This window comes from Nanorana parkeri, unplaced genomic scaffold (assembly GCF_000935625.1).
Source record: "Nanorana parkeri isolate BGI_ZX_2015 unplaced genomic scaffold, ASM93562v1 scaffold606, whole genome shotgun sequence".
Lineage (NCBI taxonomy): Eukaryota > Metazoa > Chordata > Amphibia > Anura > Dicroglossidae > Nanorana > Nanorana parkeri.
The window spans coordinates 92,630-108,450 of NW_017306874.1; the positions used below are offsets into that span (position 1 = coordinate 92,630).

Consider the following 15,821-nt stretch of genomic DNA (forward strand, 5'->3'; position numbering starts at 1 on the left):
TGGCTCCATAAAGACCACCTGTCAGTGTGGCTTTGCTATTATATAGGGGGATTCTTATCCCCCTATGTAATAGCAATAACATTAAGTGTAAAAAAAAAAAAACATAAAAAGAGTTAAAAAAAAATAAGTCACAAAAAAAAGTCTAAAAAAACCAGAAAAAATTCTTAAGTCCCCCACCCCACGTTTACGCACATATAAACGTAAATACGCATCCGGTGCACCAGCACGCAAAAACGACAATTGCGCTACACATATCGCCGCGAACGCTGCAGTGAGAGCAATCATTTTAGGGCCATCAATCACTGAAAACACTAAACTGATGAGCGGTAAAAGCTTTTAAAGCGTCGCCTATGGCCAATTTAGGGTATTATAGTTTTTTGAGGTTTCGCGCCTGCACGCAATTTTTAGGCTTGACATGTTTGGTGTCTTTTTACCTGACGTGACCCCGTCTTTTGTATTTTACCAATAAATTGGGTAATAATAAATGTTTTATTATTTAATATAGGGGAAACAGTTTTTTAAAAAACATTTTGGTAATTTTTCCTTAATATAGTAAAAAATTTAAACGGCAGTGGTGATTAAATACCACCAAAAGAAAGCTCTATCTGTCCCCCAAAAATTGTATTAAATTAATTTCAGTACAGCGTTGCATGACGGAATAAATGTCAGTCAAAGTACCGCAGCGCTGAATACTGAAAAATGGCCTGGATGGGAAGGGGGTTTAAACACTGCGGACTTCAAGTGGTTAAAGAGAACCTAAAGTCAGGTGTAAAAGTCTAAAGCTGGGGACTGGCAGAACTAGGATCTGCTGGATTTGTTGCCTTTGAGTCCCCAAAAGGCATGAGAAGTTGCTGGGTGGTTCAAACTAGAGGTGCACCAAAATGAAATTTTCAAAACTGAAATTAAACCAAAAATTTAAAAATGTCAGGCCAAAACCAACATTTTTTTCCTAACCTTTTCAAAAATATTTTAATTTATTTTTATTAAATATTTTTATTTTTTTACTTTACTGTTGGTGGCTTTGGGGAAATATCAGCCTAGTCTAAACAGATCCCTGATATTTCCCTTTTAAAATAGAAAAAGAGATTAAGAACACAGAGTGCTCAATCTCTTTTTCTGCAGCCTCTGTTATAAATGAACAGGAATCCTCTATACCCGTGGTTCTCAACTGATGAATCGTGACCCAAAAGTGGGTCGCGAACCCATGTTCAGTGGGTCGCGAACCCATGTTCAGTGGGTCGCTGCATGCCTTCCAGTGCACTAGGTGAGAGGCTCCTTAGCCTCCCCCATAGCGTAGCAGTGTCAGTTCTTGTGCCAAGCAGCTATTCATACTATGCTGCTTAGCGCCAAGTGTCAGCTTGAGGTAGGGTGGGCTGGGGGTATGGCCACAAGGGAGCTCCATCCATGTGTGTATTGCTTACAGCTCCCTAGCATGACCAGAGTGACGTCACATTCTGGCTCCCTGCACCTCTACAAGCAATTTACCTATGGATGGAGCTCCCTCACAGCATAGCAGCCCACACTGAACCCCTAAAAAAAAATTTGGGAGTGTGAATGACTGAGTAAGTGTGTGAGATTGTGTCTGTGAATGTGTGTGTCTGTCAGTGTTTTACTCACAAACTACCATGTAATTGCACCTACTGTTCATTCTGGTGCCGGAAGTGCATTGTGTTGCCATTCATTTGACGGGCAACTCAAACACAACTCCTGCCCACAGTTTGATCATGAACAATGCCGTGCGTTCCAATGCAGTGCGGTTTGGGTCGCGACTTAATGACCGAGGACAAATGTGGGTCCCGAAATTATACAGGTTGAGAACCATTGCTCTATACTGAGTGTTCCTGTTCATTCATAACTTATGAATGAACTGCATTAATATGCTCACACTTGGAGACTCATACAAATAGAGTTGGACCACACTTTGCAGAGGTGCCTTGGCGCAGCAGTGTGGCTTCTACATATTTATGGCCAAAAGTTTGTGCAACTAAAACCTCTGTTTTTAATGCATACTGTTAGTCAGGGTAATTTATTTTGTTGCTGGCTGGTAAGTGGTGCTGGGGATTTTTTTGTGTTTTGTATTGTTGTAAGCCTTCCCATGTGCACCCTGCTGCAAAGGCTGGTTATAAATTCATGCGGTTACCATGTTTTTCTAGTTTGACTATTTTGGATGTGGGGATGCACTGGGGGTCCCAGCGTGCATTTTTGGTTGCTGGGCCTCCAGTGCGTCCCTGCACCTTTATAAGGAGGAGTAGGCTACCTCCTGGTACACCTGCATCTAATTTATCAACTGCATTAATATGCTCACACTTGGAGACTCATACAAATAGAGTTAGGACCACACTTTGCAGAGGTGCCTTGGCTTCTACATATTTTTGGCCAAAAGTTTGTGCAACTAAAACCTCTGTTTTTAACGCATACTGTTAGTCAGGGTAATTTGTTTTGTTGCAGGCTGGCTGGCAAGTGGTGCTGGAGATTTTTTGTGTTTTGTATTGTTGCGGGGAGGAGAGCTCCTCTGGCGACTGGCCTCCTGTGACAACTGACAGCTGTCTCCACCCCCACACCGCCGCTCTCCTGATCTGTCACAGGAGGCTGAGCAGGGCGGGAGGAGAGACGCCGGCGGCTCACATCGCTCTGCTCCCCCGTACCGCTCGGCCTCCTGTCAGAGGGGACACAGAGAAGCGCCCAGCAGGAAGGAGAGAAACCAGGGATGCACTGCTATTTCGTCCGAAAGATGGCACTTTCAGCCGATATGTTTTGGCGGGCGAAATTTCAGTGCATCCCTAGTTCAAACCACTAGTGCCAATCTACTGTATACCTAAAATATCAGATATGTAATTATGTCATGATTAAAAACAGCACTATAAGCATGCCTGTTTGGAAAAATTTACGAATACAGTATTTACTATTTGCAATTTATTCTGTTTTCTCTTACAGTGTACCTTCCAAAGTTACGTTAAAACCACGCTTGCTGGAGTTAAAATGCCATTTTACTTGGCAGCTGCTGGAAAAAGATAGAAACTCTGATGAGTTGAAAGAGAGACTGGACTACTAGCTTATATACCTGAACACCAAAAACAAATATATGGTGTACAATTTTCTTGCCTACATAATGAGCCTGAAAGGTGATTACACAGAAGCCATCAATAACTTGAAGAAAGCAGAGAAGAGCATTGAAGGCAGTAACTCTGATGGAACAGGCAAAAAGCTCCTGGTGACATTTGGAAACTATGCCTGGATATACTATCACATGAAAGAGTATGAAAATGCTCAGAAGTACATAGAAAAGGTAAACCACATTTATGATGAGCTCAAGAAATTGCCAAATGGCACTGACAAAATTGCAGAGATTTATGGTGAACAAGGATGGGCACTGTTAAAATTTTGTGCAAAATATTACGAGAAAGCCAAAGAATGCTTTGAAAAAGCTCTAGAACTAGATCCAGAAGATCCCGAGTGGTGCTCTGGCCATGCCACAGCGGTTTACCGTTTGGAGGTATTGGGCGTTAAGAAATCTGAAGCTTCTGGAAGCAAAACACTACAGCTCTTGCAACATGCTGTAGAGATAAATCCAAAAGATGCTGTCTTGAAAACACTTCTTGCACTGCAGCTGCAGGAGCTAAAAAGAGATGAGGAAGGAAGAGCATACATAGAACAAGCTCGGCAACAAGCTCCAGACCTTCCATATGTACTTCGTTATGTGGCCAAGTTTTACAGAAAAGCTGGGCTGATAGATGAAGCTTTGAGCGTCCTACAAGTAGCTCTTGACCTTATGCCAACATCAGGCTTTCATCATCACCAAATAGGAGTGTGTTACAAGCAGAAAATGAACAATTTAAAGGAGCTTGAAAAGACAAACCCTGAGCTCCGATATAAACACAGGCATGAAATGGATGAAGTTGTTAGACAATTTCTCACTTTGAAACGGTGCTGCAATGTGAGAAGACATTTGCCTATGCATACACAGACTTGGCAAATATGTATTGTGAAGTAAAGGACTATCAGAAAGCAGATGATACATTTAAACAAGCTTTGCAATTCCCCAATCTCACAGATGAAGAAAAGCAACAGATCAATCTAAATTATGCCCAGTTTCAAGAATACCACATGAAATGTAAATCAAAAGCAATAAAGAATGTTTCCAGATATCATTCCCAAGTCGGCAAAGGGATCTCAGTGAAAGAGCATTAAAAAGAATGGGTGAAAGGATGATAAAGACGTACCCACCTCAGGCATCTGGTTTTGAATTGCTTGGCTTTGTCTATAAGAATCAAGACAATGTAAAAGATGCCATTAAATGTTATGAAGAATCCTTAAAACGTGATCCAGGAAATCCTGAATATCTGAGTGAGCTGTGTGACTTGAAGCTGAAGATATAAAAAGTTTGTGTAATGAACTAGTAGAAAAGCAATATTGTGCACTAATTCATTGCAGCCAATCAGAAAACAGCTTCTGATTAAATTAATGTATATCAATTTCTGATTAGTTGTTAAGCATTCTTCATACTTCACTCCTACCTACATTTTGTTATTGCATAAAGCCAGGTATACATAATACTAGAAGACAAATACATGCAAATAACATTGATAGTGTCCAGAGTACAGTAAGCCATAACAACATTTCACAGTCAAGGTACAAAAGAACTAAATGGTTTTATGGATTACTGTAGTAAAAAAAATCATCCCTGGTTTTAGCACCACTATGTACCCCTGTAAAATCTTGGTGTGTTTTGTGCATTTCTTCCAGATCTGTGCAGTAATCTAGTGTGAAACTTTCCCTCTGAAACTCTAATATTTAAAATAAACTTTGCCTCTGTGCAGGAGCTTACAGTAATAAAGACTGTTGCTCTCTCCTTGTGCAGGGTGACTGGTCTTGTCTCCGCCCCTAGTTTTCTGCAGGTGGCCTGTAGTGGGTGGGGCCTGCTGTGTCACTCCCACAGCTCTGCTCTCTGCACTAGCTCTGTACAGCACCATGATGATGCCACTGCAACGTTTGCAAGGTGATAACTGGGTTTGCAAAGGCATTTGTTGCACGCAAAGTGGATAGGCAGTATTTCTGGCTATTGAGGAATGTATTTAAATGACTTGAATGAATGAATTTAACTTCAGCTTTAAAGCAGGCATCGATTAGGAGCAATGAATTGATCTGCTCATTTGTGAACAGGTAGCAGAATAATTCTAAGCTATCATCAGGTAATTTCTTGTCATTTCTTACAGCACATATACATTTCTTCTCAAACCACAGCCTACACCCTTCTGACTCTCTGCCCTCGAGTCATTGTACAAATAATGGTGTACTATACTTCCTCATCAAAGTATAGTATGGTAACACATGAACCTGACCCCATTATTCCCTGTCCCATTTGAATCAGTAAAAGTAAGATCCTTAACTATGGAGTCTTGACTGTTGAAAGGAGTGTGGGATACCAGAGTGGACCAGTAAGAGGTTAAAAGTATTATTGTACTCAACAGGGATGCACCGATACCAAGTACTGTGCTCGATACAAGAACAAGTACAGATACGCTAGATCGTACGATTTTCGCAAGGTTGCTGGCGTTTCCGTCCGTCAAACGTCGTACGGTCTACACTGCGCTTGCGCTAACGAAAATACGGCAAATCAATTACCGCAATTCGTCCAGGTGCTTTTCCTTAATTACGGCTAAACTAACCTTGCGATCATCGGGGCAGGATGAGGCTGCCATACGAAAATCGTACGACTATTCGATCATCGGACAAAAAGTTTCGTCCGATAATCGTAAGGTGTATAGACACCTTTAGTGTGCCTCCAGCACACTCACCACCTGACTCCACTTTAGATTCTGGGAAAGTCCTCCTGACTCCTGAACACTGTCCGTTCCTATCCTATATATGGGGATCCCATCTTCCCTGAATCACCTTGAAACCTCCCAGTTCCAGGATCCCAAACGTAATCCTGACAAACCATTGCTTCCTGACACATCTTAGCCCATCTGGCTGAGAGTTCCAGGTGATCATAACACCCAATTCTACAGTGGGATTGCCACACAATACCACAGTTGTTAGAACGCATCGCAGTGCATGATTTTTTCTTTAAAAAATAACATTAATTTAACTGTGTCAGCGCATGGCAAAACTTTGTGACTCATTGCCATGCGTTGTGATACCTTGTGTTGCCATTAAATATACGCCTGTATCATTTTATCACAACACAAACACCAACACATCGCAAAAACAATTTTTAACATAAGTCGCTTATTTACAGTTTTGAATACCTTCATTTTTGTACCTTTATGCAAAAAGGCGCAATTTCAAATTTGCAAATATTTGTTATTTGTTAACTCAATACAGTTTTATCTTTTAGATTTAGTCAGAAAATATTTTTTTTCTTGTGTGCTGATAATGATTTTAGTGTGCTTTATCAATTGAATTGTGTATTTTTATCGGTTTAATAATAATTTGGGAAACATTTGCACAATTATCAAAGGGCCTACAAATTTAGTAGAACCATCTTTTTATTCTACCGGGCCTGCGCTTTCAGAAAATATATGGTTTGGTGGGTCTTTTACAAAACGCTAGCAACGCAGCAGTTGAAAATCAAATCAATGGGAAAAATTGCAAAAATGGCGTGGCCAGCTGAGGTGCAAAATGTTCCAGAGGGCTTGGCAGTGAAAGGGATAATGTGTGATTTTGTTTTTATAAATATAAATAAAGGAATGTACTGACAGCATTTTTGCAAGTTCAAGTACTGATACTTGCCCAAGTAGTTACAAGTACTGATACATTTTTGTTTATTGCAATGTGACAGTTTTTCTAAAACAATACAGACTAATGATTTCAGGACAGTGGTGGAGCACCAGAGCCAGGTCCCAGCTGCAACCGCTGCAACCCTGGTAGTTTGGTAGTTCTCATGAAAATGCCAAGTATCGGCACTGGTATCTGAAAAGTATCGGTGCATCCCTAGTATTCAATATTTATTGTAATCAATACATGCAGATTGGATTATGGATATCTGAACATTGCAGTGGTGGTCAGATCACCAGTTGGGTGAATTTGCAGGGATTAGTTGGTCACTAGTATTTACAAAAAGTTTAAAACAGTCCTGTTAATTACATCTGTGTCACACAGCATATCCAGTTAGCTGACAACACTATTTCCTTTTTTCAGCTTTGCAGCTTCTTATGTCGCTCGACTGCTCTCTGAACTGAAATTCCACATTGCCAGTTGTACTTTCTGCTATTAAATCATACATTTACAAATGATATGTAGAAAAATTGTTGTGGTGTAATATGACTCAATTTGCCATTTTGCTGAAAATCAATAAAGATTTATTTAAAATCATTTGCCTTTGACATGTTTTGGTTACAAATATGGGCATTGAGCTTAAACGGGAGATCTTGTTTAGAACAAAAACCCCTTCAATACAGGAAAAGAGTCTTGCGTTGAGAAGGCTATCAGTGATTGGAACCCAGATTCTCTTAAGGTGCCCATACACTCTTCGATTATCGTTTGGAAATCTTCCAAGAATGGGCTTTCGAATGATAATCGAACAGTTGGTGGGACACCAACAATATTTTTAACTGTAATCCCGCTCGAATTTTCTCAAAGGGCGAAGGTGGAAAACACACACACATGAGCAAACGAAAATCCGTTCTGTCGATCAACAAAATTCAGTGAGTTAGTATTGTTAATGAACGATTATCGAATTAGACATTGGTCTGTGCTTGATGGACTATTTGAGATAGAATTGAAAGAGCATTCTTGGCAGCAACGAAAATTTCCGATCGAAAATCTATAGGTGTATAGGCAGCTTTAGCACTTAGCACCTACCTTCATAACCCAATAAAAGCAAAGGTTTTTGTTCTAGATAGACCTCATCATGTTCACATTCAAACAAAGCCATATGACACGAAACAACATCAAAAACAATTTATGTTTTTAAACTCCAGCACAAGTGTGAGGAAATACTGATGCTGCATGCCAAACCTTTCAAAGCAAACCATTTGAGACCAAAACTGATTTTGGATCTGCCAATTCCAGTTGCTGCTCACATGGAAAAAAATAAGTGAACCTTGAAATATGTACCTGTATCGCGTACCCCAGAAGGAGCTGCTGAAAATAACAAAGGTTCTTCTGTCCTCCAAGCTAGGATCTACAGCCCATACAGGATCCACAACACACTTTGTGGGGTTTTGTAAAAGTTTTACTAAGTACACAACCTAGTATCATTAACCAACAAATGAGACAAATACAATAGCAAAGAGAAACTGAATTGTACTTCTGGTTTAGGAGGGTACAGCACTGCTCATAAAACCTCTCTACAAGCATCAACGTGTAGTTTGTATGGTTAGGCGGGATCAGCATGGGCTAGCATAGGAGCCTGAGTTATGCTTCTTTTTAGTTGTAAGAAGGCCTTCTCACATTGCTCAGTCCATTCTTTTTGAATCGACTCATTGGATTTCCTAGGCCCTCAGGCTTTGGGTCTCGACCCAGGAGACACTGGTTCGTCATCTCCTCCGTCTACTTTCCACAGTTCATTCAGGGGTAGAAGCAGAGACTTGTTGCTAGACCTTTTATCCAAAAAAAAAAGCCCCATAAGATATTTGTATTCAACGCATTTTATGTATGTTATTTACCTGTACAAACTTCCCTTGTGTGGACATCCAAAAGTCCTGAGACTGTTGCAGGGCACCAACATCTTGGATGCAATGTCAACAGCAATGTCAACAGCACCAGCAGACTCAAAGCTGTCATTCTTCATTCCTCCCTGGAAGCTACATAAAAGGTTGCATAGGGAGGTGAGGGTAGGGGTAATGGAGCTGAGCCAGCACAGAGCGTAATTAGACACTAAACCTGCAAGGAAAAAGGGGGCTGTCCTAGTCATTTGACTCTTCCTGGTGTAGTCAAATTTTTTAGTAAATTAAAAGGCACACTACAGGTAAACTACATGACTGTTCGTTGGAAGTGATTTAGTGGTGGTACTACTACCACTATATGAATGACCTGTCTACACATCATGGGAAACAAGCTGGTGGGTATCCCTGGGTGATGTCATTAACCAATTACTACCACCCCTAAATTAATAATTTCCCCCAAGGTAGCTTGTCTTACATAGTAGCCAAACTACCCATTGCTGCTGATATCCCCTCAAGGAGCTAGCCTTAAGTTGGGCACACACGAACAGATTATATTTGTTCAGCCTACAAGGCTGAACAAAAAAAATCTGAAAGCTTCCTCCATTCAAGAGAAGGACGATTCTCCTGCTATGCCTTTCGTACTCTGACAGCAGTCAGAATACCCAAACAGTGCTTTCTGCTGGTTGACTGCAAGCAGTGTTCAGCTAAAAAAAATTCCAACATGTCCCTTTGACAAAGGTCAATGTACCGATCGATCTTTTTCTAGAAGATAAAGATCGAATCGAAATTTGATTCGTGTGTACCCAGCTTAAGTGTGACATTGTGTAGGTTTTGAAAACTGCAGCAGGCAGACCCAGTTACAGACACCAATCATAAAAAGCTTTTAAACCTCATAATTGCTGGCTATGTTGGTTGCAGGATGGATACTGAAATGCTAAAAAGCAAGGAGGATCCCATGTACTACTGGAAGTTTAGGAGGGGCCACTGGTCAGAGCAAGCTCAATATGCTTTGAAAGTACCGCGGCCTACCCAGCTTCATGTGTGAGATCCAAAAGAGCGTTTCCCAAGACAGTTTGGCTCATAAAAATAAACACGGCCTGGATTAGGTAACCCCTTCATGAATGAGCTTGTTTTTAGTTTCTGTTCGTAAATGACTGACACACTTAGGACAAAGTGTAAAAAGAGGGAAAAAAACACTTTTCTCCCCAGTTTTGATTCGTAGTATTTTTTTTAGAGAAATAGCACAGCTAAAAAAAATGCATTAAATATTCATTTATTTGTCCTTTATTTGGAAAAAAAACTCACATTTCCAGGATTTTAGATATTTTTCTGTACTTCTCAGCCTTATTTGTTACATTTATTTTTATATTTTTACACTTTTTTTTATACTTTTCACAATTTTGAAAACAAACAAGCAGTGTTCAGCTAAAAAAAAAAAAACATGTCCCTTTGACAAAGGTCAATGTACCGATCGATCTTTTTCTAGAAGATAAAGATCGAATCGAAATTTGATTCGTGTGTACCCAGCTTAAGTGTGACATTGTGTAGGTTTTGAAAACTGCAGCAGGCAGACCCAGTTACAGACACCAATCATAAAAAGCTTTTAAACCTCATAATTGCTGGCTATGTTGGTTGCAGGATGGATACTGAAATGCTAAAAAGCAAGGAGGATCCCATGTACTACTGGAAGTTTAGGAGGGGCCACTGGTCAGAGCAAGCTCAATATGCTTTGAAAGTACCGCGGCCTACCCAGCTTCATGTGTGAGATCCAAAAGAGCGTTTCCCAAGACAGTTTGGCTCATAAAAATAAACACGGCCTGGATTAGGTAACCCCTTCATGAATGAGCTTGTTTTTAGTTTCTGTTCGTAAAAGACTGACACACTTAGGACAAAGTGTAAAAAGAGGGAAAAAAACACTTTTCTCCCCAGTTTTGATTCGTAGTATTTTTTTTAGAGAAATAGCACAGCTAAAAAAAATGCATTAAATATTCATTTATTTGTCCTTTATTTGGAAAAAAAACTCACATTTCCAGGATTTTAGATATTTTTCTGTACTTCTCAGCCTTATTTGTTACATTTATTTTTATATTTTTACACTTTTTTTTATACTTTTCACAATTTTGAAAACATTTTTGACATTGTTATTTTATTTATATATATATATATCAAGCCGTCATTGTGAATTAATCTCACTATTACCGCTTGATAATTTAATAAAAAATATTTTTTTTATTATTGGGCTGCTTCAAACTATAGAACAGCCAATAATAACCTTAGTGACACTGATCCAGCAGCAATTTTGGATCAGATGTCACTAAAGGTTTTCTGATCGTTCCAACAATGATCAGAAAACCTGCAACATTGTTTCAGCAATAAAAACATGTAGCTAAATGTCTCTATTGCTGAAAGTGTTGAAAAAAAAGCCGGTATACATCGGGATTCCCCGATCTATACCAGCTGTCAGTGACTGCTAGAGCCTTCAGTGTTTTTACCATTATTCATTGGATATTAGCCCCTAACATGCCGGTTAAATTTTTCCACTTCACATCCCCTTATCAGCAGCCTCAGACATTTGCACATGGGAGGGTCAGGGCTGAAGGAGGCATGCCTATGCCCACGAAAATAGCAACTTTCAAAAGATTATACTTGTGTGTTGGTTCCGCCAGCACAGCAGAGTACCTGTACCCCAGTATATTGTGTTCACTGAGGAACATGAGGAACTTGCATTACTGAAACAATAAAAATGGGCTGACATCTACTGAGTGACCTAACTCAGTCACTGATGACCTTTACTATATGTATATCAGGGCATCCATACTTATACATGCAGGTTGTGTTTCCTGCTTTTTAGGTCTACATAATGACTGTATTGTACTGCTCTTTCTCACAAAGCAAATCCAGACCGGGCGCATGCGTGTGACATTGCCGCACGCGTTTGCAATGACGTCATCGCACATGAGCGGTCGTCTTATTGACGCCTGCCGGCGGCCATCTTGGTGATGCACGCCAGCAGAGAGAGGAGGGGACGTTCACTTGGCGGGATGAGGTATGCCACCGGGTCTCCTCCTCTCTCCTGACACTGTTGGGCTCTCAGTCTGTGACCCAGTGCCCGACTGTCAGTCATTTTGGTGTCACCCCTCCAATGGCGGCACCCGGGTGGGGGCCGCACCCCCCGCACCCCTATTGTGATGCCACTGTAGCGGAGGGTATTTTTCTCCAGTGCTTTATATTGTATTGCTGGGATTTGTAGTCCTCTATAGATAGTGGTATTATTCTGCATTGCTGTATAAGTTATTGCTAGGATTTATAGTCCCTCTACAGTTTGGAGGCAGATTGTTATACAGGATTCATATAGCGCCAATAGTTTGAAAGCGCTTTCCATATCTACCAGAGTTACAGCTGCAAGCAGCCAATGGCGCTCCACCACTGACTCCAAGCTGTAGAGAGACTACAAATCACAGCCCGGACAGAAGGAGGGGGCCCACCAAAATCATCAGCACCAGGCCCATCATGATCTTAATCTGGCCCTACCTGTAGCCACAAGCAGTGAAAACCACACTCCCCTTTATCCCAAGCCAAAACAACGTTTTCAGTGTTCAGTATTCACCTGCTGAAATGACTTGTCGTGCTTATTTGTGCTGCTTTACTAAAGGGGTCGAGCATCTGCAACTCTGCACTCAAAATATTGTTTGAAACCTCACTTCAAATTATCCGTTCACATGAAAAGCATTATTGGGTATTCAAAATAAACAAATATTATTATGGTATATTCTCCTGAAGATGTACTAAAGCTATATAATGTCAGAGCCTGCCTAAATAATCCATTCAATTTGTATCCAGTAAGACAGGTTTTTCCCCTACATACTTGTTGGTAGATGTAAAGGCGATCTCACAATAAGACTGTTATGTGTATGGCCGGCTTCACATTTCTATATTAACAGAGATCAGTCATAAGCAAAAGAACTGCTGCATGATGAAGTGACAAAATGCAAAGAGGTAAATTGCAATCTAAGCCATGAATTGAAACACTGATGCTTTCTCAGAAAGGAGAAGTGCCCCTTCCTACTTGACCATTAAAAAGCATTTGAATTAAAAAGAGTGGTCCACTTTCGTTGCCCTGACAGTACTTCGCTCCACTCTCCATTCTTCATGTTTACTTCAGGCCACGTCATTAGATTGTGAATATAAGTCATTGTGAGCCAGCAGATAGAACAGACTGCGCTAGAGATCAACAGAATCCGAAGCATATTGTCAGAGGCAGAACACAGGATGAGGTAAGCAGGACATTCTAAATTCTTCTGGTGTAGCTTCTCAGCAGTAGATATCTTCCTCTATTTCTTTTATATAAAATGGACTTTCTAATCATGGCCATTTAGAAGCTGTTGCTTCTTAAAGTATATCCAAAGTTAATTTTTAAACATTTTAGAGTAGAAAATGGGTAAAAGTTATTTTTTGTTACTCTTGCTTTCTATGTCCTATTGGGAAGAATGATGTTCCCTCTGTTCCTGTTCTCATGACAACTTGAACTTTGTCAGGACAAATAAGTAAATCTCCTTAACAGGGACACATAAAAAAAAAAAAAAATGACATGGGGTTTAACGGCTCACCATTAAAAACTTAAAAAAAACTAAAATTTGGGTTTTAAATAAGTGTCATGGATTGGGGTCCAAAGGGTACAAGGATGAGGGAGGCTGGCCGATGTGCAGGTTTCCCAATTCAAGCATCAGATGTAACTAATGTGGGACAGATCTCCCATCAGTTCTATTTCCTCTTGTTTTCTACGTCCCATTGGGGAGAATGATTTTCCCTGTTCCTGTTTCGGTGACAACTTTGTCAGGACAAAAAAGTAAATCTCCTTAACAGGCACACATTTAAAAAAAAACAAAAAAAAAACTGACATGGATTCTAATGCCTCAATACTCTATCCAAAACTTTTAAAAAATGTAACCACTTGCCATCCAGAGCAATGTCTTACTATTTGCACGCACATGATACAATATGAATTTTTTACTAGAAAACAGTTTCAAACCCCCAAACAATTATATATTTTCTGAAAGTAGAGCCCCTGTAGAAAAAAAAATTGCTAGTTGATGTTTTTTACGACATGCAGTATTTGCGCAAATGTTTATCAAGCCAGTATTTTTGGAATAAATTACACTAAAATGAAATTTAGTGCACAGAAACAGATAATACCCAATAATATAATACCCATTTTTTTGGTAAAATATAAAAGATGGGGTCACAACGGGTAAATAGATACCAAATATGTCAAGCTTTAAAAATTGCGTTCGCCCGTGAAGCCGCAAAAAACTGCAATACCAAACATTTGCCATAGGGGACATTTTAAAAGCTTTTACCGCTCATCAGTTTAGTGCTAACAGTGATTAGTGGCCGTAGAATTATTGCTCTCACTCCAACGTTTGCGGTGATTTGTAACATGTGTAGCACAATTTTTGTTTTTACACGTAGGTGCACCGATGGCGTGTTTGGATATGTATGTGCATGCACATGGGGTGCGTGGAACTTTTTTTGCATTTTTTTAATGTAACTTTTATTTTTTGAAACCCTTTTGTTTTGTTTTTTTACACTAACTGGGGGCTTGTTAGCCCCCAGTTAGTGTAATGGAGATATTTATGGAGATATCAGGGATCATTCAGCCCCCTAATGTCACCTAGCGACCCCAAAAAAGCTGAGGAAGCAGTAATCTGCTTCCCCAGCTTCTTCTTCTGGCTCTAAGAACCATGGAATGTAAACAGTGGCAACGGAAGTGATGTAATACACATCACTTCCGGGTCCAGTGATCGGAGGAGAGATCAGTATCTTCGGGCGCCACCATCTTGGTGTATTCAACAGTGGGTCAAAGTAAGTGCACTAGGGAGACTAGCACATCATCCCAATCAAGTCCAAACACAAACTGACTGCTACAGGCAGGGTCCATATAATTGTTTAGCCAGTCCCTAGGTAGTTCTATAGGCTAGGACATGCTATTTGAGTATCTATATGCAGTTCATAATTCATACTATCATAAGAAATAACTATAATCTCCCCACACTTATATGTTGGATCTTAAGGATCGCGCGTCGTGTACCTTTTTTCTGTGATTGCCGCGCGGATGTCACCCCATTGAAATGAATGGGGCCTCACAGCAATCGCGGCCTGCCTTGTGCAGGACCGCACGATCCCGGGATGCGCGTTCCCGGATCGCATACGCCTGCACCGGGCCTGAGTCCCGAGTCAATCCCGAGTCTATGTCCAGTGCGTCCTATGTCCAGTGTCCAAAGTCTCTACTGGAGGGCAGGCTCATAAAGAGAATGCTATCACACAGGAACTTGTTAACCTGTGTGATAGCAATAAAGTTAAAGTGACATTAAATTAAAAAATGTTTCCCTCCCCCCCAATGTTAAGTAAAGCACTTACCTTTAATGATATCTCTTAATCTGATCTTCTTTCCTGATGTTTTCATCTGTCCCTCCAGCGCTGCGGCGGGTGTCCGATCCAGCGCTGACTCCTCTGAGCTTGCTGGCACAGCCTGTCCCACAGTGTCTGCATGCGGGTGTATGTGTCCATAGACTTACCTTGTGTCTCTCCTCGCGTCCCGGCCGAAAATGTGAACTGTGCATGCGCCCACCCCAAGATGCTTTGTGGCTGCCCGAGAATTTTCACATTTTCGGATGGGAGCGCGCGGGGAAGACACAGGTAAGTATTAACCCTTTTCAAATCGTTTTTGTTTTTACACTTTTTGCATATATCTACTGCTTACTAGCAGTAGATATATGGAAAAAAACCCGGAGGGTTTAATAACCCTTTAAAATAAATAAAAGTAAAAAAGTAAAGAAATTAAAATGAAAAAAATAAATAGACATATACTGTAGAAGAATAAAATTGTACTGTGTACCTACAGTAATAGTAAACCATTTGGGACAAAGGAGGTGCAACAGCTCATTTGTTTTATTGAAAATGAATTTGAAACAGTTGGATTCATCGAAAAGCATCAAGTTTCACATTCCATTCCTCATTTCAGCATCATGGAAGTTGAAGATTGCCACATGGTATGAACCAGGCAATATATAGAGAATAAGAGCCAGCAAGTCCATCAGCCAGCTCCAGACACCAGAAACCACAGCATATCCTACGACATACAGTGCAAGATGAGGTAAAGGGATTAAACTCAAACATTATCATATCAATCCCAAATTAATGTTTTAGATATAT

General features: G+C 40.4%; 1 protein-coding gene across 1 annotated transcript in view; it reads left to right on the top strand.

Moving 5' to 3' along the window:
• Positions 1-4,376, top strand: part of LOC108792135 (interferon-induced protein with tetratricopeptide repeats 5-like) — an 8,693-nt gene extending 4,317 nt beyond the window's left edge. The window contains 3 exon segments of the mRNA XM_018562837.1: positions 2,935-3,835; positions 3,904-4,134; positions 4,230-4,376. Coding sequence (XP_018418339.1) covers positions 2,935-3,835; positions 3,904-4,134; positions 4,230-4,376 — 1,279 coding nt within the window.
• Positions 4,377-15,821: the final 11,445 nt, after the last annotated feature.